General features: G+C 46.5%; 2 protein-coding genes and 1 long non-coding RNA gene across 24 annotated transcripts in view; 2 read left to right on the top strand and 1 right to left on the bottom strand.

Annotated features, from left to right (window-relative positions):
- ATG4C (autophagy related 4C cysteine peptidase) overlaps positions 1 to 293 on the bottom strand; it is a 35333-nt gene extending 35040 nt beyond the window's left edge. For 3 of the 8 annotated variants that reach the window (XR_012651853.1, XM_075037280.1, XM_075037281.1), the window contains exon 1: positions 43 to 186. The gene's annotated coding sequence lies outside the window, so the exon portion shown is untranslated. Of the gene's footprint in view, positions 1 to 42; positions 188 to 216 lie in introns of those variants that run through there. The other 5 variants (XR_012651852.1, XR_012651851.1, XM_075037279.1 and 2 more) reach the window with 3 other exon arrangements.
- Positions 152 to 5440, top strand: LOC142035287 (uncharacterized). Of its 2 annotated transcripts, none has more exons than XR_012651855.1 (3): positions 152 to 225; positions 2499 to 2628; positions 3002 to 5440. It is a non-coding gene; the product is annotated as an uncharacterized LOC142035287 (long non-coding RNA). The 2 variants fall into 2 exon arrangements; XR_012651854.1 differs by lacking the exon at positions 152 to 225 and adding an exon at positions 296 to 418.
- A 4400-nt stretch (positions 5441 to 9840) lies between these two features.
- The window catches only part of DOCK7 (dedicator of cytokinesis 7), a 111223-nt gene continuing 94891 nt past the window's right edge, over positions 9841 to 26172 (top strand). For 10 of the 14 annotated variants that reach the window (XM_075037270.1, XM_075037266.1, XM_075037267.1 and 7 more), the window contains exons 1-2: positions 10141 to 10284; positions 20383 to 20488. In XM_075037270.1, the coding sequence (XP_074893371.1) occupies positions 10247 to 10284; positions 20383 to 20488 (144 nt within the window). In that variant the 5' untranslated portion in view covers positions 10141 to 10246. Of the gene's footprint in view, positions 10285 to 20382; positions 20489 to 26172 lie in introns of all 14 variants that reach the window. The other 4 variants (XR_012651849.1, XR_012651850.1, XM_075037271.1 and 1 more) reach the window with 1 other exon arrangement.

Raw genomic sequence — 26172 nt, 5'->3', positions numbered from 1 at the left:
CCCGCGTCCCTCCGCCGGCCGCGACCGCCGCCGGCCGCTCACCCCCTCACGGAGCCGCCGCCGGTGCGGGGCGGCGGGCGGTGAACGCTTCCCCGCTGGCGCCGTCGCCGCGGCCCTCCGCGGCCGCCGTAAAAGGGGGCGGAGGAGCCGGCGGCGGGGAGAGCCGCTGCGAGCCCGCCGCGCAGCAGCCGGAAGGCGGACGGGGCCGCCGCTTACCCCGCCCGGGTGAGCTCCGTGGCGCGGCCGGCCGGCCGGCGAGCGGCCTCCCGGGGGCTCGTAAGCCGTGAGGGAACCGCGCGGAACTACCGCTCCCGGCGGCCGCTGCTGCGGGAGCGGGCTCGGCCCGGCGGCGGGGCCGCGCGGGGCACGCTGGGAGTTGTAGTCCGGCGGGAGGTGCCGCCGCCGGAGGAGGGAGGCGGTGAGGAGGAGGAGCGGGAGCGGGAACGGGGACGGGGACGGGGACGGGGACGGGCTGCGTCTGGAGACGAGCCCCCGGAAAGGCGGGAGGCCGGAGGCTTTGCGCGGGAAGTCCAGCCCCGCCGTCAGGCCTCGGCCTGGCCGTCCGCGGCGGCCGCAGGGCGCTGCCCCCTCACGGAGTGTCCAGCTGACGCTTCAAGGTGTTTTCCTCCCTTTTTTTAAAATTTTGTGTCTTTTGACTCCACCGCAGCAAAATGGTGCCCAGATCTCCAAGTTCTCTGGAGGCCGGTAGTACTTAAATCTCCAGCCTACACACATATGTGTTTGTTCACGCACCAACAGTGTTTTGCAGTTCAACCTGCTGCTTTACTTCTTGTCTAAAAGTGCATCGTCCCCTCTCACTCTCCTAGGTCAGATGTACTGAGGGTTTTGGGGGGTTTTTTTGGCCTTTTGTAAAGTAGGTTCTTCATTAATCTGTTTGCCTTAAGCTGCTTAAAAATAATCATTGGCTGCATCAGGAGCTGAGCATTTTCAAAAAAACCACCAAACCTCACATCCCTCCTAAATCCTGCAGTTTTGAATTTCTTGAATGTCTGGAACTGGCATTTGTGCTTAACATCCTAGAGAAGGACAACATCCCTGCATTCTCCATGTGCTCAACAGCACAAGTTTGGGTTCATGAAGAAAGTTAGGTGTTTTTTTTCCATTTTGTGATTTTACTGCCTTCTGCTGGTCAAAAATGATCAGCCTGAGTTTAATTTTTTTATAATCGGCACATGATTATAGCACATGACCTAAAATTAAGCTTCAGTACAGATAGCAGCAATAGATGTTTCATGTATTTCATGTTGGGTTTTGTTATGTAATCTCATGGCTATAATATATTTCACGTAGTAGGGTCGATTGGCAAAGAGGATCTTATGTATTGATGTGCAAAGCAGACAATATCTTGTTTCAAAGGTCTACCTATTGGCTTGAAGGGAGGATGTAGGAGATCACCTTTCTAATCCTTCCCCTGCCTTTCAGCCCACTGCTTGCTAATGGCACTTTGTTTCGGTGTTCCTATAAATTACTGAGCACCATCCTCATCTCTTTTAGGAATCCTTCAGACTCTAGCAGCAAGCATCTCTCTATAGCAGAGTTACAGTAATAACACTAACATGATAAAATTTGAAAAATCCTGAAGAATGGTCACATGTAATTACTGTTCCTTTTCAAAACTGGAAAGGAGGGGTAATACACAGAAAGTGGCACACACACCATCTATGTCTTTATATTTCAATAAAAGATGAAGATTTAAAAGTAAAAACCATGTTGCTGTTTGTACTAAACTCATGAAGGACTGTGGCCCCACAATAGCGGGTAATCTGTCAGTGTGGAAGGAAGCAGGCCTCCTGCCTTCGGAATTCTGTGACCTGTTTTAGGAATAATAGTTCTTTAAAATTTCTTCTTTGCTTTTATTCTCAAAGACAAAGATGAATGTGCTTGTCTGTTTGTGTATGGTCTCGAATATTGAGAGCTGAGTACTTAACGTGGCTTGGATTTGGCTAAATGTTGAACAAAGAATTATTCCGTTGATCAAATGAAATGGCTATTCCCTTGCCTGAAATTAGTTGCCTGCACCTTCCTGCTCAGAAATTTAATAACCATGCCTTGATTTGATAGGCCACGCAATATGCCATCTGGATATACATTGTAAATCCCTCAGGTAATCAGGTTATGAGAATGAAGATATTTATTTTCTGCTTTTTGCATCAGTCAGATCATGCAAAACAAAGCTTTGATTGCAAAATAATTACTCAGGCAACCATAAATAACTATCTGTAAAGTGAGAGTTTTCTTCACATTCACTAATTCCTATTTCTGTAGGAAAGATTTGCAGAGGGAGTGGGAGAGAACATCTTGCATTCAACAAACTTCTAACAAATGTCACAGAGTTTACACTTTCAACATTTTAATGGCATAAAGGCTACGCAAACCATCTTTGAGCTCTATTTGTGCTAAATTAATATGGTACTAGTAAGGAAATATCTAAATCTGTGTACATGGAAAATATAATTTGTCTTTGTTTTTTTTAATAGGTAAACCAAGCAGGTAACAGCAAGTGGCAATGCCAAGAAGACTAAAAATTAGAGAGGATCTTTATGGATCTTGGAGATATCTCCGTTACACAATTTTACACAACATTTACCCACCAAATACTGCAGAATGGTAAGATAATAGAATCATAGAATCATAGAATTGTTTAGGTTGGAAAAGACCTTTAAGATCATCGAGTCCAACTGTCAACCCAACACCACCATGCCCACTAAACCATGTCCTGAAACACTGACCTGCTGGGCAGTCAGGGGGATGAAGCTTCTAGTCCTGTATCTGCCACTAGCCTACTAGATTGCCTCTGGGAAGTCATCTAAGCATTCATCAATAATCTGCAATATATTTAGAAGAGCCTATTAAACATTTGGCTGACAGTATGTGCTTTCCAAAACACCCGTTTGTCTGTTGTCTAAACAGAGCAGATCTGGGGTTAAGGAGCTATAGGGAAGGGAATTTTTCCTCATTTATTTTTGCTTTCATTTCCTAGGGAAGTAAGCCATCTCTGATCTGTTTCCCTCTGGAAAGTTTTGAAACTGCTCAGCAATTTAATCAAGTCTGCAGAGCCTCAGAGATAGTAAATACCTCCAGTTTTTGTGGAAATAGCTGCTCAGGTAAAGAGAAACCCTGGAATAGGATAAAGGGAGAACAATGGAATCCTGGCTGTGTTAATTCTGCTGCTCACAGAACTGCTTGTTAAAATAGGTTACAACAAGGTTGCTCCCACCCATTTAAGAACAGAAAACCTCAGATGTGCTTGTGGAAGGGTTGCTTGTGCTTAGCAACACTACTGGAAATAGAATGGTTAGATAAATGATACAGAACTTTATAAAGATGAGAACCATTATTGATGAAAAACTAAAAGCTGTGACAACTATCTTGTCTCTGAAGCAAACCCATTACTCCAGAATGTCATGGGTTTCGCAAAGAAGTTGGGATCTTCAAGATTAATAGTCAGTGCATGCATACTGTAAAGCAACAAAGTAGCATGTACGCTTGAGGGATCCTTTCAGGGAACAAAGGATTCTCCCAGGTTGCTTCTTGAGATGTTCCCACCTGCATGCACAGACTCTGACTACGCCGTCTGCTGAGGGTGGCCCTGAGGTCCTTCTCCAGACTAGACTCACCTGTCTACCCAAGTGTGAATCTGCTCACGTGTGCCTGGTATGTCAATCTCCCTGTGGAAGCAACTGTGGCAGTAATTTGTGCACCATCCTTTCAAGCAGTAATGCAGGATGAAAGAGACAGACTGAGCATACCCCTCACTAGATTGCTGTTGAGGTGTTTGTCTCCGCTGATTTAGCCAGCACGCTTCTGCTCATACCACTCACTCCATCCAAAACCAGATTTTCTTACTCTATCCCAGGATTAGGCTAGGGATGAGGAGGCTGCAGTAGGATACCCCTAAGAATCTGTGCCAAGGCTACCCTTAATTTAAGATCTTAGTTAAATATCTGGCAGAGAAGATACAGAGCGCATTAGTGGCATTTACAGAGTATTAAGCTGGGAGAGATTGAAAACTGTATTCAGGGTAGAAACATAAACTACCTGAAAATGATAAACATGAGCAGAAATTAATGGAAGCTCAGTTGGGAAGACGGTGAGTCCTTATCTGAGGTGATTTAAGTTCCTTGAACGCATCTATTAAAATGAAGAAATCTGAAAGTAATAATGCCAGGAGTCAAAGAATAAAGGCAAAAATGAAGTAGACATCAAATACTGCTATATGAAGAAGGCTGCAGAAAGGCTAGTGCAGCTGAGGATTCAAATTTTCATTTCACCCTCAAAAAGAACTTTTCCTGCTGTAGAAGTATGAGTCTGGCCACCATTCCTGCCGCCATGTCTGCTGGTCTCCCCAGCTGTACCACCTAAAATAGTGGAGGTAAGTCCAAGAGAAAGGGAGGAACCAGACACCACTGCTGCTTCCCCCATTTTCAAATAGCACTGGTGCCTGGAACTGCTGTGCTTCTGCCTGGGAGAGGAAGCATGATCCTCCTGTGGGTCAGGCTCGCGGGCTGGGAGATTCTGCTCTAGGCAGAATGTTTTACACACAGCTGTTTTGCTTCATGCAGTAGTTGATACGATTTGGTTTGGTATCCAGAACTACAAAGTATCTCCCTTCCAGCTGTGAGGATCCCCTGTGATCTTCTGATGTCTGGGGTGAAGAACACCATTCCCTGTAAAAGTGGTCTTTGAAACGCTGTACTTGGGGCACCTTGGCTCTGCTTCCAGCTCTGCTGTCATTAGCTTGTGCTATGCCTGGCTTGAGCCATCTATAAAAGAAATAACATGGTTGTGAGGGGTGTAGTGAAGGCTGCAGGCACTCAGAGACTCCTCACTCCTTTACTCTCCTAGTTTCTCATTTGCCCAGTGGAAACTGGGCGCTGGGCAAACGAGGCTGCTCCTTCTTGCTCTGAGAACACCAGCATCTTCAGTCTTGCCTTACATGTCTTGAGAAGATAATTATGCTTGTACAGTTTACATTACCCGTGTGTAGTTCCTTATCTTTGAAGGAATTATTTGCAGAGAGGGGCAGAGAGGATTTGGCCCTTAATGAATTCAGTTCGTTTCACTTAGCTGCCAGTAGATGGCTCTCTGAATTTGCAGTCCCTTATTTACTACATTGTTTGTTGAATTATGTTGGACACATTTTCACTGGAAACTGTTTTCAGTGTGTTGGCTTTCAGGAAGTTTACGTAAGAAGAACAAGGAAGCAATGGACTGGGTAAATAGACTGCAAACAAACAAGACACAGGATCGGTTCGCTTTTTGCACAATGTTTTACGGCTACAGTCCAAAAGATTTTTCTTGTTCAGGACCTAATCTTATAATTATCAGGCTCTACGAGTTACATCTGTGTTCGCAGGATGCATTTACCAAACTTGATTATAACCGAGTAAAATTCATTCTCAATAAAAAAAAAGCATTTTAGTCAGGTGTTTTAAAGGATGCCTGTGGTTTATGGACAGGTACCCTAGTGAATTGGTTGAAATGCTTCTTTGTTTGCACCCCGTCAGTGTGAGAGATGTTGTTTCACGGATACATGTGTGTTAACAGAGCACTGTGTCTAGGCCATGAACTTCAGATAGGTGCTTAGCCCAAATATAGCTCAACTGTTCATTCCTCACCTTTGTGTTACATGGTTTATCAGAGAAGACAAAAAGGTCACTTTCAACATGATGGTCCATGTTTTGACAAATTGCTGGGCTTTTCCCCCGCCCCCCAAATTAGTAAGGTAACTAGAAGGGAAATGCAGCAGCTACAGTGGAGACCCATCACCTTTCACAGTGTCCTTCAACTCCCAGTGTAGTATATGCTCAGCCTTTGTCCTGCTGGAGTACTAATGCATCCATGACAAGTGAGGATCAGTCCCCAGCTTCTCAGAGACCACTTACCCGGAGCACCAGATGCTTATTGATGATGGCTGCGTAAATCAGCTAACTCCTTTTTGGAGGTAGTGATGTCTTTCAAAGGCTGATGCATTCTACCATTGGAATCTGGTGTAGAACAAGCTAGGTTTCTTATTTGCTTTCTAAAACATGATGAAGCATTACAATGTGTTAAGGCAGGGTAACTATTCAGTATCCTCATAATGCTGATAAAGTTCCATGTTTTAAATTGGTTAGTAGAAATAGGTAGCCTCTAACCAAACAATAATTTAAATTAAGGTGGGCTGTATGGAGGTATTAATTGCAGAGTACACAGTCCCTCTGCTGAAGTTAGTCTTGATTTGTCTTCACTCTCATTCTGAGATACCAGTCACCCTTGAGGACAATACATAGGCACAAACAACTTTAGGAAAAATAAGCAGCCTAACACTCAAAATATATCATCAACTGCATACAATTTCACCATAATTTAAAAGAAAACAGTTCCATTTTCTACTGCAGATAAAATTTACCACAAAATGGTTGTTTTTTAATTGGAGGAAGCTGCTAGTTCCTAAAGAGATGCCTGATTTTTTTTACCTGATTTTTTTTTTCAGACTGAAATTCCATGTAACAGGTCTCTGTCCAATTGGTCACATTCTCCTCTTTGCAAAGCATGAGTTTGTTTCTTCAGACAAAACGTTTCCTTCAATTAATTCACTCTTAAGACGAGAAAACAAGAGGCAGAAAGGTTATGTGACTCGCAGTGCCTGTCAGTGGCAGCACTCACCTTAGTACTCGAAATAACACAGTGACGCCACAACATCAATCATACTGACTTGCCAGTGATATGGAGACAGGATTTGTTGATACCATGAATTTTAGTGTTTGGCATTATTGGATTTATAATGGTAAAAGACTGCAATTTTTTTTCCTCATATTTCTTCATTTTTTCCTTGACTTCTTTTGGTTAATGCTCCACGCACTGCAAAATTTTGAGTCAATCTACAGAAGCTCTTGGTTCACTTTACAAGGTCATGTGTACATTTCTACCAGCCTCAGTGATCTCTTACTATTTAAAGTCATTGGCATTGACCTTGTAGACTTTTGCTGGGCTGTTACTGTCTGAAAAGTAATGAGGAATCTTTGTTACTTTTCTGAAATGCAGTTGTTGATGTTGATTCTTAAATGAATTGAGGGATTTTGTTCACATTTAGACCAACTATATGGAGAAGGCCTATTTATCTGCAAAGCAATACCCTCCCATTGAGAGCACATAATATATACTGTATTTGATAAAGGTTTATTTTATATCCATTTTGTATATTTGAATTGAAAATACATATATTTTGTATTTTTGTACATAGATGTTCCACATTAGATAGGGTGGTTAGGGTTTTTTTTCATCTCTGTTGATGCTTCTGTACATTTATATGCTTCAACAAGATGAATAACAAATAATTCGTAAAGAGGTGGGCTCCTGTCCCCTGCTCCATTTTAGCTTTGTAGCCTACTGCAGGGATGATCTGCAATTAGTGCAAAGGCCCTTCACTGTCAAGGAGAGACTATTGCGTTAATTTAAAGCTTGATTGCTCCCAGTCACTGTCCTACTCTTCCAGCGAGGCTGCGGCCTCTCTGGCAAGGGTGGCAGAGCAGGATGTGTCCCCCCACCTCAGCTAGCAGTTTCAAGCTCTGGTATCCACACAGAGAATTCCCTTCCTCGCAGTTTCAGACGTCAGAGCACATCTGTCAGGCGCAGCTGAGGTGCAGGCACGTCTCATCCGACTGCCCTTCCCGTCGGTCGCCTCCAGCACAGAGGTGGGTGGACGGCTGGAATCAAGTCTGCCAGAGCTCATCTGGCCAAGCTTTAAGCTGCAGAAAAAGTCGGTGAAGAGCAGAGCACTGACAGATGAGCAAAGGTGACATCAGAACTCAGCAACTAGTTACCTCAAGCCCTTGTGCTACAGACTTCGGAGATGTAGGAAGCAGCTGACGTATGGCTCAGACGCCTGTGCAGGGTGAGGCAGGCACTATGGGTGGTGGGTGGCTGTTTCAGGCTAAGCCATTCCTGCTCATCAGACAGAGACCTGAAGTCGCCCGTGTCATTACTGCATTTTGAAGTGTACCCTTGGTACTGAGCCAACTTTACGCGTCCCACAACTTAATCTAGTTCTTCTGTCTGTGGCAGTAACTGACAGGAAGGGAAAAATGAAACCTAAAATCCAAGAGGTCTCTTGATCGACCTTGGATAGCTCTGTAAGTCAGGGCTTCTGGGGCTGGACTGCTCTTTGCACCTTCTGGCAGAGATAAGAATTCCCCTTTCCATAAACACGGGATTCACAGTTTTGATGTGAAAGAGTTAGGCATTTTCACGTAAGGCAGGACTAAATTAGCCCTCCCGCATCTCAGACTGATGCCATTTTGGAAAGGAAATTCCATACAGGATGGGGTATGGGAGAGAGGAAACATTTCTGGTGGTCCCTCATGCTTAGGTCTGTTCTTGTAAGTGCGCACACTGTGTACGAGAATTTATTCCTAGAATCGTAGAAGGGTTTGGGTTGGAAAGGACCTTTTAAAGATCATCTAGTTCCAACCCCCCTGTAGGGACAGCAACATCCATCACTAGACCAGGTCTCTCAAAGGCCCATCCAACCCGACCTTGAACACTTCCAGGGATGGGGCATCCACAACTTACGTGGATGTATGAAGGTAAATAGCTCATTGGCTTACCCCGTCCACTCCGTGTGATGGACTTACCCTGTGTGCAGTTCTACACGCAGGCAGTAATTCAAGAGCAAAAGTCTTTGTCCTGGCAGACGTTTGTGGGATATTTTCTCCCCATCCCCCTTGGAGAAGAGCAGCCCTTTCTCAGTGGCATACAATAGGTCTTTGCTTTGCAGTATCTCCATCTGTATGCACGTGTGTGTGTGCATCTGTGTAACGCATGACAGCACATTTCTGTAGCGGGCCATAATCGTATCCACATGGGATTCACTTTAGGTATGCACGGAGTCTGATTGACTCCAGTGCGATTACTCACATATGTATATATTTGCAGATTTCGGGGCCTGCCATTCCCCAACTAAACACATACAAACAGAAAAGCAGAGAAATTACATGCAGCTGGAAATCAGCGGCTTCTGCTAGTGGAAAAATTGGTATACTCAGATTGCAGTCGCAATGTGCTAGAAACATTCACACAATGCAAACAGATGGAATCGGATGAATTAGCACTCGCTACTTTTGGACACTTCCTGGATTTCTATTAATAGTTCTCTGGTTTAGATTAACGCACAGCATATGTCGTGTAACACTGACTTTGAATTATCTGCTAGAACGTGTCCTAGGCTCAATCTTTTTGTGAAGTCCCAAAATAGTTTTTAACTCCCTGCCCCCTACCTCCTCTTCCCATTAGGATGAGCAGTCTATGGAGGGACTGGTAGTAATGACCTGTTTGGATGGAACGATGGTCGTTACGCTATCCCGTCCATCTTGTAGATCCCCGTTAGTGACAATTTTTAGCCTTTCTGAAGGAAAAGTTGGCCCCGTCCAGGGTTACGATGGACCGAGACCCCCGTCTCGTCCCCGCGGGCACGCAGGGCGTCCGGGAGCGCGGTCATCAGCGGCGTCCCTCGGTGCCACGCCGGCTGGGGGTACGGGTGGCCGAGGGACCCGGCCACGCCACGCAGAAGCGTGACAGCCTGGAGCCGTGGAACAGCCGCAGCCCGGCGCTTCCAAGGGTCAGCACACACCAGACCCCCGCCCGCGGTTGCCAGCCGAGGCCTCCGCTGCCCACGGCCTCCAGCCGGGCTCTGCGGGTCTCGCTCCAGGGAACGCTGGCTGCTGGCGAGCCGGGCCAAGAGCCATTTTCCCTGCCCACTCGCGGGTCTTCCATTATCGCCAGCAATAACCCCGACCCACCCACCCCCCTTTTTTTTTTTTTTTTTTTTTTAAACGGGGATAAAGCGGCACCGCGGAGCGAGCTGAACGACCGAAGGCGCTCTCTCCCCCCGCACCGCGCCGGGGACGGGACGCGCTCGGCGAAGCCGCCCCGAGCCCTAGGGGGGGGACCCACGGAGGCCGGATCGGTGCCGGTGCGGCTCCGGGACCGGCCGCCCCAACCGAGGGACGGGGCAGGGGAACGGCGACGGTCACTCCGCCCGCCCGCCCCGCCGTATGTCTGCGAGGAGCGGCCCCCTCGCACGGCGAAGAGGGGGAGGAGGCGGGCGAGCGAGCGCCGAGGGTGGGAGCTGGGCCGGCCGCGCCGAGCGGCTGCGCGCCTCCGCGGAGCATTACGGCGGCCGTGCCCGGCTCCTCGGCTCCGCCAGCCCTGAGGAGCGGCCGCGCGGAGCCCCGGCAGCGCGGCCATGGCCGAGCGCCGCGCCTTCGCCCAGAAGATCAGCAGGTAGCGCCGGCCGGCGAGCGGCAGCGGGACGGGGCTACGGCCGCACGGCCGCCGCCGTGGCAAGGGGCGGGCTGCCGGGCCGAGCCGAGCCGGGCCCGGCCGGCGGGGAGCTCCTGGTGGTGGTGGTGGGGGGGGGGGGACGGGGACCGGTGCCGCGCCCCTGGGAAGGGGGGGGCGGCGAACGGGCCCGGCGCGGCCCGCGGGCGCCCGCCGCCCTCCCGGCCCTCGGGCTGCCGCTGACAGGGCGCCCGCGCGGCGGCGGCGGGCCGAGCCGGAGCCGGAGCCGAAGCCGGAGCCGGGGCCGGGACCGGGCCGTTGCGCCGGGGCCTGCCGTGAGCAAGCCCCCGGCCGGGCCGCCGGGCAGGGTCCGCCCAGGCCGGCGCCGCGGTTCTGCCGTTCCCCCCCGCGTCTGCAACAAAGGGGTGGGGGATGCGGCCGTGTGTGTGTGTGTGTGTGTGCGCGGTGTCCGCTTCGCGCCGTGCCGCTTCCCGGGGGAAGGGGTGGGGGGAGGAGGGGAAAAAAAAAAAAAAAGGAGGAAAAGAGCTGTTTAATTCAGCTCCCCGTGAACAAAGGCCGGCCGGGCGCATTGTGCAGTCCCTTCTCGCCGCACAATGGGCGGCCCGGCGCTGCCGGCAGCGCGGCGAAGCGTTTTCCTGCCGGTGCGGGGGTGCCGGAGCCCCCGAGCCCCTCGTCCCCGGCCCGGGCTGCCCGCGGCGGGCCCGGCTGCTGGGCGCCGAGTTCGCCTTCCCTCCCCTCTGGAGCCCGCGGCGGGGAGCGGCGGCCGGAGCCTGGTCCGGGCGATGCAGCCCGTACCTGGGAGCGCCAGACCTGCCCGCTCGCTTCCTCGCTGCCTGCAAGATGGAGAAAATAGTTCCCTTCCTTTTGTGTGCCATAAGCAGCTGGTTGATGTTAGCACAGCCCCTCGGACGCGCAGAGGTGTTTGAGACTCCCGGTGTTAAACATCCTTGTATTTTACAAAGTTTTGCTTTGTTTTGTTTTTCTTTAAAAGAGGAATATTTATAGGAAATTGCCGGCTAACACCAGGTTTCTGCAGATCTATATTCCAAGTTAGGGATGTGGTTCCAGGTGGGAACCACAGTTTTTCTGTTTGCAGGTCTGACCAGATAGCCTTTGGTGACCCTGGTACCTCTCCTCACTGTGACTAGCAGCAGAGTGAAAGTGGGAACCATCGGTTTCGCTGGTGCTATTCAGGAGGCTGTGGACAGTAGTGAAAGGAGTATCGTTTCCGTGCCATTGAATGAGAAGACTGTAGGTACAAACAGTTGCAGTTACAGAAGCTGTGATGGAGAAGGGTCACGGACAAAGAAAAAGGAGGTCAGAGGAAAAGGCTAGGTGGGAGGTAGAGGAGTGGCATCAATCCCACCCCACTCAGGATCCGAACATGGGTGAAAACATTGCTCCTCTCTCCTGGTTCTCTGCAGACTTTGATGTGCACCAGCCAGGGGTTAACGTGACAGATCAAGGTCTCGGGAACAGAGAGAGATGGATTTGCTGCCAGACCATTTTTCCTGGTTCTCGATTGTAGTCATAGAAATAGTCACATGAGAGACAAGTACTAGAAGGGAGAGCGTAAGAGTTCTGCAGCCCTGCCAGGAAGTTAAATAAAATGGCCCTGGGGTGACCACTGCGGGTGCTGACAATGTTTCTGCCTGCGTCAGGCGCTAGCTCGGTGGACTAAGTTCATCAGGCAGCAGCATGGATGTGCCACCTTTGCGTAGCTTTCGATCTAATCCGCTCGATGTGTTTTCAAACCAACCAAACGGCAGCAGCGCGTGTGTGCAGGCAGAGGTGGTCTTTTCGCCACGTCAGATTCGTTTGTGGAGTTTACTGTTGATGCAGGCTGTGCCTGCAGAAGGACCCAGGTGGTCTGCAATGAGGTCAGCTCCTCCCGGAGCAGGGCTGTTGCATCTCCAACCCTTTCTTTTACGCTAGTTTCTAAGACTGCTGTATTTCTCTCTGGGATTTCCCATATTGTAGTGTTGTCTTCTGAGAAATCTCGAGTTCCTGGTTCGTAGGCTGCACATCCAGTGCATGAGAAGGCAAAAACTTGTGGGCAAAAGAGATGTTGTACCCAGAGGTGCCCAGACTGAGGTGTAGCCCTTCCCGTGCTGACACAGAATATGCTGCTGTGAATGCTACTATTTCAGAGGATGAAAGATTCAAGCAAGCAGCATACGGAAGTCCCAAGAGCTGTGTTGGTGGCTGCTGGAAGCCCTCCCCTGTTCCATTGTTTAAAGAAGAATAGATCCATCACATTTTCACACTCTGCCCTCCGGTTTGGCTTACTCATCGAGGTAGACGTAGCATTTGTCTTATTCACAGGAAGTAGCCATGCTGCTCTTGGTTTGCCTGATAGCGTGTAATTCAAATGGGTTTTAATCAGATCCACGAGGGTAAATTACTTTAAGACCTACCTACCAAACAGATGCAAGCTTCTAAGCTGGTTCTAATAGTAGTGGTAGAAAAAGAAACCTGAGATCTGCTGTTCTGTTTCTTAGAAAGAACACAGATGTGGTCTTCACAGCCCTGATTTACTGCCTGTGCTTTCTTCAACCAGTGTGGTGCACCTCAAGGGTATATACGGAGCTCCAGTGTCATGCGGTGTCTGTTTATCACTACTGGAATCTTTAAATATTGGGGATAGCAGCTGTCAGTGGGTGCTACAGCAGTTTCAAAATACCTTTTTAAGACTGTCTGTTACAAGGTACCTTTCTGACTAGGTCCTGCTGCATTTTTGTTGGTTGGCTTTAAACTAGAACAGATTTTTAGCCTGAACTTTGGCCGTCACATGTACTTACTAATTCTTCTTGACTCCATCAGAAGAAACTCCTGAGTTAAACTTGCTATAGTGGGTTAATAATACCTGAAATCTTGCCCGAAACTGTTAATTTTTAATTGGAAATAATCGGTAATAGTTTTTTTATTAAACTCTATTGGAACATGTCCTTCTGCAGCATCATAATACTTCAGTAGCTGCATGTATGGTATCGTTTCCATCTCAGTGTAGGAACAGATGCACTTCTATTTAGTACCCCTGTTCAGCTCCTATGGTGTTTGAGGGACCAGAGGAGGGTTAGTGGAAGGCAGGATCCACACACCAGCAGAGATAAAGTTCACTCATTAAGATGTCTCAATAAAAAACAGTCAATACATTGTACCAGCTAAGCTGCCTGTTCACTCTCAGCAGGGCTGGGTGTTCAGTACGGACCAAGCCGAGTGCTGTGTCTGGTCCTTCTGGGGTTGTGCTGCACTGTCCCCACCGAGCACTCACCCCCTTCATCTGTGTGTGCTTCAGATTCCCAGTTGCATTATCCCAGTATATTTTCTGGATATGGGGCTGCTTGGCAGAGAAATGGGACGTGGAAGCCCCACCGTCACCAAAAAGGTCAGTTCTGAGTTCCTGAATGTCCCAGGAATTGAAGCATGTTGTATCCCCACACTCCAGTTTTTCCAGGGGCAGACAGAGGAAAAGGTGTGCAGGCTTTTTAGAGTTCAAATACAGAAAAAAAAAAAAAAATCACCCTTTAAACATCATGCAACATACACAGTTCAGGCAAACTCACGTAGCCTTTCACATGAGCCCCTGTCTCAGTGCCGTGTCATTGCTCTTGGACCATCCTGAGATCCAGTTACCTAGGGAGTCCAGAACTGGTGCTTTGGTCAGACCATCACTCTTTTGAAGGTGTCTTTCCTTGGAAAGAGTTTTGCTCTTCCTTTACTGCTTCCACAGTTAAAGAAGATCCCTCTGACTTGCAATAACATACCTGCCTTACCCTCTGTTTTGCTATTGCATTTCAGGCTCACACAAAGCCCGGAGTGTGATTTTTGCTACTGCTCTTTATTCTCTTGCTGAGAATTTTCAGTTTTCCTGTCCCCAGCTCTCGATGGAGTCTGGAGAAAATTGTTTCCACCCTCATGGGTCCAGCCGCTTCTGAGGTGCTTTTGTGTGAACGGAACTTTGTGGTGCCATGAGGCACTGCTGTCTGGGGCTGTGGGGGTCTTCAGCAGAGCCCTGGCTGAAAGGAGGTGACCCTGCTCTCAGACATTCAGTGATTTGAAGATTCCCCATCATCCAGGGCTCTTACATTGTATATAGGCAGATTTCTGGAGTAATCACAGCTTGTTGTCTTTATGGTTTTGAATTGAGGGAAAAACACTTCTGTTCACTACATTCAGAGCTAGCATCTTATTTCTGCTGAAGCTCCCTTTACATTGATGGGGTACTGTAAAAGGTGACTTGGGAAGACTAAATTTACATTTGTGTTCATTTAGAGCCCTTTTACATTGCCTGAACGATGTGTCAGGGAGACTGATGGCTGCCTTTGCCCTGCCTCAGGGTAAACAGGGATGGTGTGAAACCTGCACCCACTGAAACCGATAGCAAAGCTGTCACTGGCTTCCACGAGCACCGAATCAGGCCAGAAATGTAGTGGTCGCAGCAGGATATTCATCACAGTTTATTCTCTTCCCACATCCAGATGCCATTTGCATTGTCAAAACACTGTCATGGATAATTGAAAGTATTTTTAACAGAAACTTCGGAGCAGCTTTTTCCCGTTCTCCAAAAGTCATATTGTCTGCCCCTGTTCAGCTGTTGTGGATGTCTCCTGTGGGAGTCTGCAGCACTCTGGGAAGCCTAAGAAAATCTCTGAGCACTTAAAGCAAGCGAGAAGGCAGGGAGGACGGTTCATCCCTAGGGCTCCGCTACAAAGCTGCTTCTTTGTACAGGGCTTCCTTGTTTGGTTGGGTTTTTTAACATGAGCTGTGACTTTGATCTCTCCTGAAGAATCCAGTCCTGTGGTGATTTTCACAGTAAGGTATCTTGGGAGCTCATTCCTTTCGCTGCAGCCTAGGGGTGACGCTTTCAGCCTTAATAATCAAATGTTATCAGAAAAGCACCACAGGCAGCATTGTATGGTGTTTTCTGTTTTAATCAATGGTAAGGAAAAAGGGAACATGTTGTTGCTCATCTCATGTGTTAAGAAGCCACACTTACCCTCAGCAGTCAGGATCAGGCTGGGTATTTCCTCAGCTTCGGGTTGTAAATCAAAGCTGTTTCACTCAAAGGGGAAGGAGTTCACTCCGAAGGAAACAGGACCTCGGGTTTAGGAAGAAGGCTGCATCCAGGGCACGGCTGAACTGGCAGGGTAGCTCAAGGCCAGAGCTCTTCCTCAAGCAGGTTCTCTCATCCACCAGGATGCATACCTGGTGACTCACACCGTGGTTCAAGCCTGGATGGAGCAGGCCCAGAGGCAGGAGAGCCCAGGAGGAGCACGTAGGGACAGAGGGGCAGGTCATCTCCACTGCACCGGCAAGAGGGACACAACTGGCCAGTGCCGTTTGGCTTTGGGGATTCAGACGCAAGCGTAGTGAGTCCAGTAGGATAGATGCCTCCAGCCATGTGCAGAGTTGTATGCAAGCGAGCCAGCTGAACAAAGGGGGATGCTTTCATTTTGAAAAGTAAACTATGTAAATACAGTTTTCTCTGCTGTTGAGAGAGAACAAGCAGCTTTGCTATGGATTGGCGCAGATGCCTCGCTGTACCAGGCTGTCTTTCTCAAGAGGCAAAGGCTCGCTGAATGTAGAGTAACTGCACGTGACACATAAGATGAAGAACAGGCAGGAGTAACAGCTTTGTAATTAGCGGGATTGGGAGAAATGTTTAATTTGCATTGCTCTTTCAAAATGGGGAGGGCTACGGAAAAGAGACACTTCCTCAAATCACTGGAGCAGATGATCTAGATGACTGTATCCTGACGTACCTTTTCTGTGAAAGGGAAGAGTTCTTAACCTTGCTTGGCATAACTGGATGGGTCTTGGTGAGGCTTTTCTTGGTAAGGCAGAACAGAAGAGCTGATACTTCCAGTATGCTGCTTAAGCTAAAAAAAAAAAAAAAAAAAAAAAAGGAACAATTTTTGGTTTTGACTGGGTAGGGCCACATAGAAACAGAAATTATTTTTGTGTGTAGTAAAGAACCATGGAAGTGCAAACAAATGGTTTCATTTTGTTATTTGCAGCTCAGAGTACTTTGAGAATGACCAGTCTTGTTTTGCTTTAGAAGCCAGTTCCAGGGGGATTTTTTTTTTGTCTCATCTTTTTTTGTTTTGGTGTGAACCACAGGCACACACAATAATTAACCAGTGAAGGTCAGAAAGGAAGTGACTAGGGAAGATGTACTTTAAACATAGACATTCATGAGGCTGTGGGCTGTAATTAACCGAAATGTTTGTCTAAGGATCCCAGGTTACATGTTGAATATAAGATAGTTATTAAAGAGGCAGTTTTTTATTTGTCCTTTTAATTATCAAGAGCTTTAATGGCTCTTCTGCCAAATGAATTTTTTTTTTTTCATTTGGAGACTATTTTGAGATTTATTTCTCTTTCCTAGTTGCGTTTGGTGTAGTACACTTTTTAACCTAAGTTGGTTTAGGAAGCATAGCTTCTAGTTAGAAATAGTGTTCAGGGTTATAATTTAACATGAACTTACTAGTCATTAATAGATGGCATTTGTCATGGACAAACAGCTTTTGGAAATGGAGGAGGACAAGGCAAGTCTATTATCAGTTTTAGGGAAACTGTGAACCTCTGTGATGAAGCAGTGAGAAAGCAGTCCTAAAAGTAGTCAGCTGAGGTGTTTTCTCAGTAGGAAAATACTCATTTGGTTCCACAAAGCCCTGGTCAGGCCTTATCTGGAGTGATCAGGATGAAACACAGTGTGTTAAGAGGCGTGATTGCCAACTGGAACAAATGCAGAGAAGAGCCATCAGGGTGATCAAGGGAGCAGAAAGCAGGTTGCAGGATCTGACCTTGCTTAGCCTTGCAGAAGGAAGGCTGGGAGGGGATACGACTGATGTTTTGTGAATACCTTGCGAGTAGAAAGGAGTGGGAGGAGGGCTATTGAACCTAACTGATGATGTTGGCACAAAATCAAATGGCTATAGATTACCCATAAATACACTTGGTGGTCAGATTACATTAGAAGATGGTTTCTAAATGTCAGAAGCATGATGCTTTCCAGTAGGGGAAATGGTGTTCAATACATTTGTGAATGCAGTGGTATAGAAAGGTAGCCAACATGAGCTGTGGATTAGACTGCAGGCTTGGAGTAAGTAGTAGTAAGTCCTGCAGACTCTACTCAGGAATTTCAAGGTTTAGGCACTTGCCAGTTACTTCATGTGGGGAGAGGTTTGATTGGCAATTATGAAAGCTAGAGAGGTAGGGCCTCTTAAGACTTGAAAGTAATGGTGGTGTCTTGGTCAAACTGATTGGAGGTTGTTCAGTTCTGACTTTCTGTCATCACACTTCAGGGGAATTTTTAATATCCAGTGAGGTTATTAATGGGGCAGCAACATGGAGCAGCCACCAATGTACAGCAGATGGTTAGAAGCTGTGCTGATCCGTGCCACCCTTTTGTTTCTTGCCCTGTTGCACCAAATGACCTTTTCAGCGGGGATGATGTCGAGCAGTGTAATAGCATCCATGCAAACTCATAGTGCCGCTAAGCAATGCTATAATTGCAACTGACCTTGCTTCTGCTTCAAGCTGGGGTAAAGCACAATCGTAGCTGGAGTTCAGGGTGTTTTGACAGTCTGTGCTCCAAATACAGCACACTGCAGAGCCACCCAGCTGAGGCCAACAGGCAGAAGAAGAAAGGACGAGAACCCCTCTGGAGTCTATCACAAAGCATGTCTCAGGTTCGTAAGGAGCCACTGTGTGCCGGAGGAGCAGCGCTGAGTAACGTGGCTAGCCATCGGCTGTGGTTTCACAGCTGAGGATGGGTTTCCTCCTCCAGCTATACTTTCTGTCTGGAAACAATGTATGTTTCTTGAAAATGGGGAGAGATTTTTTAGTTTTTCCTGTGTTGTGCTGCATGGTGAAATGTGGGTTCTGATTTTTCCTACCAGCCATGTGGTGAAGGGCTCTCTTTTGCGGATCGTCAGGAATTACACAAAACATGTGCCGAGTAAGAGATTGGGTTTGAAGCGGAGATCGTCTGCAACCTGGGGGCAAGCTTTTAAATCTCGTCAGCCACAGATGCGTAGTGTTTTCCATGCCAAGCAGCCATTTTAATACATTCCAAATTTTCCTATAAATGCTAGCAGCATGCGTGGTTTGTTCTCATGTGTGCATGTCTGTGAGTGTATGCGTGCGTATGGTGGGAGCAGGGAAGATGGTTTTTCTGAGGGCGATCAGACAGCCTGAATGTTGTCCGTCCCCAGCAGGAGCTGTTTGGTCTGCTTTCAGAAGCCACCCTCCAGAAGTGAAAACATAGTCTCCTGTGGATAAAGGCAAACATGAAGCAAATGACTTCTTGCAACCAGAATACATAAAACTTTTTTTTTCTTTCTGCAGTCCACTTTTCTAAAAGACAAAATAATGCTTCCTCTAGCTAATCTTACTCCCATCCTCTGGCCTGAGGAAACATCTGCTCTCCATGGTGGGCTTGGTTGTCCCAGCTAGTTCCCTTTTAGAGTTCCTTTCTCTTCCATTAACATCAGTTGCCTCCACCTGCCCCCATTCCTGCCCACCAGCATTCACTGCAACAGCAGCCCTGAAGCTAGGAGCCCACCCTGATGCCACGGTTTTGCTCAGGGGAGGTTTAACCATCTTTACTTGACGGGATTTTAGCAGCTCGTGATACACAGCATGTTCCCCTGAGCGAGATCAGGAGCGAGTCTGTTAGCCATGACGCTGTTCCCACAAAGATCACTGATACAGCAGAAAAAAAAAATCACCCGTGTCCTTGCAGCCTCTTCATCTGTCTTATGCACTGGTTAGCGTCTCTTTGGAGCTGGGACTTTGTTCTGGGAGACAGAGCGGACTGCAGTGCTGCGATGCGGTGAATGACAGTTGGGAGCCTAATAAATTGGCCATTGACTCCTGGAGAAGAGCGCTCTCGTGTTGGTGAGGTCCTGTAGACCAGGGGTAGTCAGCAGCTTTTCAGCAAAATGTTTTTTCGTCAAAAGAATGTGGGCTTTTGGTTTGCTTTTAAAACAAAACCATTTCCACCATACTCAAAAACTTGGGTATCCCAGTTTTGCTGCTGAGGTGAGCTGCAGCTTACTGCTGGGTTACAAGGTGGAGCACTGTGGATGGTTGTGTTAGGGCTTGACCCATGGCTGTTTGTTAAGACAGTCTTTGACTATCGGCATTTCCCTCTCCGATGTGCCCTTCCTTTGCTGAGATGTTTCTATGGTGGTTTTACCTAACTGTTGTGTTTTCAGGCTTAACAGTGACAATGTGGCTTATTGGGGAAAACAGAAAACTCCAGAGGGGCACAGTGTGGATTTTACCCTCCAGGCATGGAAGGATTGATCTGTGTTTTTCCTTCCTGGTGAGAAAAGTTGCCCAGTGGTGGGATATTTCTCTGGCAGAGACTGTAAGGCATTGTGTCCTGCTAGCCAGTACGTCGCGTGTCCCCTTTGCTAGTCACCATAGTCCCACCGCTACCTTTCCTACGTGAAAGGGGAAACAGTTTTTTGTTCTGACCTGGTCAGTTGTTTCCCATGTGTCGTTCCCTAGACATTTCAACTCGCTCTGCGTGGGACCGCTTTTCTGCCCCTGAGCTGGGTGTTGAAGGGGTTGGATATTGGGTGGAAAGTGGCTGCTGGTCCTCATCTCTGTGACTGCAAAAACCAAAAATAGGCAAGGGATGAAAATGAGAGAGCAGAGCGTAGGAGCAGATGTGTGACCAGGCTTGGAACTGCTGAGAGGTGCGGGGAGTGGTGGAAGAGGGCTTTCCTTGGTAGGAACTGGAAAGAGCCTGCTGGGCACAAGTTTATTTGTGCTCAGTGTGACATGCATCTTATTGCCACATATGTGCACAAAAGAGCAGTTCACAAAAGGAAAAAAATTGTAATTCCTGTTAAGAATGTGTATATGCAGCCTTGTGAAAATTTTGTGATTCTCCAGGAGTTTAATATACAAGGTCTGTTCTTGCCGGCCGGTGATACTCTTATTCCAACCAGCGCACTAAGTATTTGGTTTCATTCCAACAGCAGTGTAAAGCATGTTTGATATATCATCTTCATTGTAATCCTTTTCCAGAGGTATAACGTTGTCCCGGTCTCATTTCAGAACTGTAGCTGCTGAAGTCAGGAAGCAGATCTCAGGGCAGTATGGAGGATCTCCCCAGCTTCTCAAAAACCTCAATATTGGAGGCAGCGTCTCTCATCATACAACTGTAAGTAATGTTTGGAACATGGAAGACTGAAGAAGGTGTGCATAGTTATTTTGATTACTATTTGGAAAGAAATTGCAGTGCTGACAGGTTGTTGACGTAAGCGGCCCTGTTAACACTGAGGAGAATAATTCCATGCAAAGCCTGCTAATTTTAGAGGTCTCTATCTTGCAAAGCAGTCAGTGTGGCTGGGGATTTGTGTTTCTGCAGAATCTTTGTAGGACAGGGGGCTACCCATCCTGTTAGTTGTTTTATCCCAGAACAGCCTGGACTGGGCATTAAATTCCACGTGCTTGTGTGGTTCTCTCCATGAAGAGCTCTTTGCAAGCTCATGCACTTCAGCTAGCTGTTTTCTTGTGTTTCTTGTCGCTCTTGAGAGTGGGACCACAGTGGCTCATCTACTCTTCAAAGGTATTTTAAATGTTATTGTGAAAGTTGAATGTGGGTATGCCTCAGGAATGTATGTTTACTTAGAAGTTTACATTCCACTTTCGGGAGCAGCTGAAATGTAGGCCACGTTGTCAGAATCACCCTTTCTGAAGTAATTTTCTTACATGGCCTACCAGTAACCTTCAAAATTTATTCAGTGTGATGGTAAAAATTTCAAGAGTTCAGCAAACTTTTTCAGGCTGGAACTGTGTTTTTGGAAGCATTCCTTTGACTTGGGTTGTTGCTTTGGGTCATAGCAGTTTCTTTTTCGGCAGTCAGCTTAGAAAACAAATATTATAGCATCTTGTTTCCTTCAAAGAGGGTTGATTAGGTCAGGCAGTACTGGAAATGTGCCCTGAATTTGATAGTCTGTACAAGCATTCTGAGTTTACAAGAGTTCTACTCTTGTTTTGGAGTCAGGTCCTGTAGAGTTTCCTCAGTTCGTGTACTGCTCTGTGTCCAACGGAATCTGTTAAAGCTTCCTCATACAGAGCACAAATGTGTCCTTGGAGCTAGTGTCATCTCAAAAGGGATCTCCAAGACTAAGTTGACCCCTAGCTTAGAAGAATGACTTCGCTGCAGGCTGAAAGTTCACCTTCAAGGAGATCCGGCTGTGCCAGGGTCACTGGGAATTGAAGAGGGCTGGAATTGCTGTCATTTCCCACTGCATCAGCTGTGTGAGTACAAGGAGACCAGAGGCTGGCTTTGTCAGCTGTGTGCCCAGCCTTAATGGTGAGTGAGCGTGAAGGAGGAGGAGTTAATGAGAGCGGTGTGTCCAGGGCTAATGCTTTATCACAGCAATCTCTGTAGGGGTGTGGAATGATAATGCAAAGCCCTGACTTGGCAGTTCTGTATGGTCTTTTGCATAATCCAGTATTAGGCAATAGGGAGGGACCCCTGCTATTAGTGGCGTACACTGGATGGAGCACTCAGGGTCATTGAATCCACTTCCCTGCGTCATTGGATAGCTGAGGAATAGACGCCTACTTTTGAAGGACCCACTGGATGTCCATGCCACAAGCTTCTGTGCCTCACTTGTCTCACATGTGGTTTCATCTTGGAACAAGTTGGCTGAATTGCCGTTCTACTCCCCGTTCCTTTCATAAAGCTCTTGCTTCTCTTCTATATACCTCCAAGCTGTTCCTCAGCCAGCCATATTTTTGATAACTGTTTTTCCTTGTATCACCTCCTTTCACTCTGAATTGTCTCTTTGACTTTTCCTTCCTATTTCTAAGGTTTTTCCGTTCTGCCGTCATCAAAGTGTGCCTGCTCAAATCTTTGGTTCTGTTGATCTTCACATGTAATTCTCAATGCAGGATCAGATTTGTTGGTCACAGTATTGTCAGCCCTGTCTTCAGTTCTGGTATCCCTCATTATCCTGTTGCTGTTGTTGTGTTTTCTAGCAAATACATGCAAGAATCTATAAAAATCCTGGAAAAGGGTGTGCTAGCTGGAAGCAGGCTCTGAGCCTTTCCTATCAAACTGCATTGCATGTTGGTTGATGTGATAAGCTCCTGGTCTGTCATATTAAATTCTGTGCTGAGCAGAGATGCTCTTCAGAAGCATGATTAACATGGAGCGATAGTTTGTAGGGAATAGTCTGTAGGAAAAGTATATTTAGTTAAGTCACGAGTCTATATCCTGAGGCTGCATAATATGACAGAGGTTCACTTGGACTGAATTTTGGGTTAATTTCTCTCCCTTAGGCATCCGTCAGAATCTGCTGTGCCTGCCTGTCCTGGTTTGATAACAAACATTATGCAGAGAGAAAGCATTACCGCTGTGAAGCTGAAGTAGCTATTGGCTCTGGAAAAGTTTGGAAGTTTGTGTGTTGTTACACTTTTACAGAGAAGAAATAGAAGGCCCTGAATCTGCATGGCAGTTTTGTGTAGCCATACTGGTTTGAAAGCCAAGAGCAGGGTGGCATAGTGTGGGTTTAAATAGGAAATTTATGCTAAAATGTATGGATGTTTTAATAATGCTGTGTGATTGAGCTTCATGTGACTGTCTCCACAGTGGCAGCAAGTTGCACTGTTGAGTGCGCAGCATGGAACTGGAGGAGTTTTAATGATATTGCGGATGTGGTCTCTCCTATCCAGTGCATCTTGCTCATAGTGTTGAGCACTTCCGTAGATAGTTATGGTCCAGATAAGGTCACACCACTGATTTCACTGTTGGCAGTTGCCAGCAGTAGCTGCTTATGGTAATTTGTCTGAGAGTCTTACCACACGCAGTCCGATAGGACATTTTTATGGAGAAGTGTATGCTTTTGTGAACGAAGGGCCCTCAGCACTGTGCTCGGTTGGGCCTTTTGTTTCTTGTTGACTGAAGCCAGTGCAGGGACTTTTCACACTCGACAGACTTGCGTGTGGTTGAACCTAGGGTAAATGCAAAAACCTGTCAGCTGAATTTTAGCAAGTCTCTTCCCTTTTGCTTCACAAGCAGCAGACAAAATGCTGCCAGAACTGTTTCTAATTTAGTATCCGGTAGAGCTGGGGAGAAGGCACTGCTTTCAAATGACTGTACAGGAGCTTGTGGTTTATTATTGTCAGCCTCCACCCTTCTGCCACTTTAGGATCAGCTGATTTTAATTGCACATTCCTTAAACCACAGATACAGGTCCAAAGCCTTCAGAGGCTTTTCCTGTATAACCTAATGTGCTGAATTGGGACTCCGCAGGATGCAGTCCTTGCAGCACTGAGCTTTTATTTTTGAAATCCAGAACAGAAGGCACCAATAGTTTGTTACTGAGAAATAGGAGCTGGCAAGGTCCTACAGTTAGATGAAAGAGATTTTGGTTTTTGAAGTTACTTTTGCAAGTCTCTCTAAATCCACTGGTAAATCGAGTGTGTGTTTGCACAACCTTGCTGTAGGCGTTCTGGGTTGTAAGCCATGTGCTGTGCTCATCTTCGGCGCATTGAGAGGTTCAATATTCCCTCGTGGGAGCTGGGGCTCCTCATCACCAAACTCACTGATTGAATGCACTGAAAGCAGTGAGCTTGCACTTCCTTTCAAAGAATTCCCTAGCATCTTGCAGGATGGGGTATTTGCTTTGTTTATTTGATGAACTGGACTGTTTACTATGGGCTATTATAATCCCTCGTGACTAACCACTTTCTTTTCTTTCCCAGTTTATTTTTTCTGTTGAGGAACTCTTTGTGCTACGGTGCTTGTTAACTCTGTCTGCTCACCCTCTGTTGCACCAGTCATCTCTGCTCATTGGTGCGTGCTGCAGTGTGGTAGAGGCCTGATTCCTCTCTCCAAATTTCTGCAGTAGTTTTACCTGGATGAAGCTGGATTGTGGATTGTCAGAGATTAGCATGAGTTACTGTTGAAGTGACCCAAAGTTTTCTCTGAATCTTGGTATGCCTGCCTTGGTTAACTGCTTTGGTGTACGAAGAGCAGTTTTGGTTTGTATCTGCAAATGGGCTCACAGTCTGGTTTTCTCCCTCTGTCTGCTGTCCTTTTATGAGGGCAGGTGATGTTATCAAAGGACAGAAAATAATCACTGGGTATCTAGACCTCTCTTCAGTTGTAGCCCAGCTGTTTCTGTGTCTTGTTCTACATTCAGCAGCTTTTGTTGCTTAATGATATTTATATTTTTCAAATTAGATGAAGACGTATAAAATCTTGGATTTCTGAATACTTCACTTTTGAGTGCCAAAGATAGTCACTGAAATGTTTTTCATTGTTGTCCAAAACTTGATTTTTTTTTCCCTAAGAAAAGAAAATGTTCTTGATTTTTTTTTTTCTTAAATCTTTAGAGGTATATTTTAATTAGAAGAGCAGCATTTTACAAAACTTGCAAATAAGCAGAATGAATGTATAATCAGTTGTTTTGTGGAAAAATGACAGCTGTTTCCAAAGGATTAAGGGTAATATTTCCTGTCTGTTGGTGTATGTTACTGCATAGTTGAAGGTTAGTATGGGGAGGAACACTGTTATAAGCGATGCAAATTAGTCTGGGAATAAAGGGGTCTGGATTCTTGGACATGATGTGATCTGACCACATCTGCTCTCAGCGCTCCATTTTCTCCGTGTAAAATAAAGGTGCTGACATTTACATATCTTTGTAAAGCACTGCTGGGTTTATGGGCATTATCTGGGCTAATTGAAGCTTTGTCTTGGATTTATTGGATGTCAGACTTTGGTTGTGTATTCAAGGATAGTATCTAATTATTCCAGAGAATATAGGTTCCTTTGTATATTTTCATTGTTTATTTTAGCATCATTTAAAAGAAGAAGAAAGGATAATTTGTGCAAATGAATGGAAAACACTGCAAGGGAAAACATGACAGTATCCTATGTGGCGTAGAAAAGGGCGTTTTGAAGTGTTCAGAGCCAAGTAATTTTATCGCCAAAATCACTAAAATGAAAAGGAAAAATGAGCCAAGTCTTAATGCTCTCTCAAAGCTGATTAAGGCTTAATAGTGACTCCCATTATATGTATTTCCTGGAGGTTTTGCCCTGCCTTGCTGAATGGTGTATCCTCATCAGACGGGAGGATGGGAGAGGCATCCACATCCTCTTCCCTGCCTCCTCCCACTGGGGATTACTCACAGTTAACTCTGCTCTGGTGCAGGCACTTTCTTTAGTAAATTACAACTGCTACATACTGTTTCTAAGATCAGTAATGAGTCTTGTTGCAGAGGTCAGGAGCATTTTATATGTTAAGTTGGTGAGTCTGGTATCCTTTGAAAAGCTGCTGAGTCTCATTTATCTGCAATAGCTTAAACAATTTATACATTAGCAGAGATAACTAATCTTAACTAAAGGTTATTATACCAAGTAAATTCAATTACTTAAATGAAGCATTCGTGACAGGCCTGTTAATAAATACTCAGAATCTAAAAATGCCATTAAGTCCTACTCTTTGTTTATTAGAGTTAGTCGTGACACATCTTTTTCAGGAATAAAATGCATAAACGAACTGGTGTTTAGTGGAAATGCTGCTAATACCCTAAACTGCAAAAATTTCTTAATATCAGATTCAAATTGCAATGTAAAAATTTCCAGTGGAAGTTGGTCCGCTTGCAGACTCTTTCATGCTAATGCTGCCACGGTCCCAGCAAGCAGCAACGGGTTGGAAGGCCGCTGCTTCACGATGCTAAATTACGGCTGCTTTCTCCTTCTCAGCTGCCTGGCTGCTGCTTGCGCGCGGAGGCTCAGGAGAGCAGGCGGAGCGTGCTTTAGTACCGGCTGTAAGGCTGCGTGAAGGAATAAGCCTATGTCAGAGGACACGTGAGCACGTAAGGGGT

This window comes from Buteo buteo, chromosome 10 (genome assembly GCF_964188355.1).
Source record: "Buteo buteo chromosome 10, bButBut1.hap1.1, whole genome shotgun sequence".
Lineage (NCBI taxonomy): Eukaryota > Metazoa > Chordata > Aves > Accipitriformes > Accipitridae > Buteo > Buteo buteo.
This window is presented reverse-complemented; position numbering and strand designations above follow the sequence as displayed.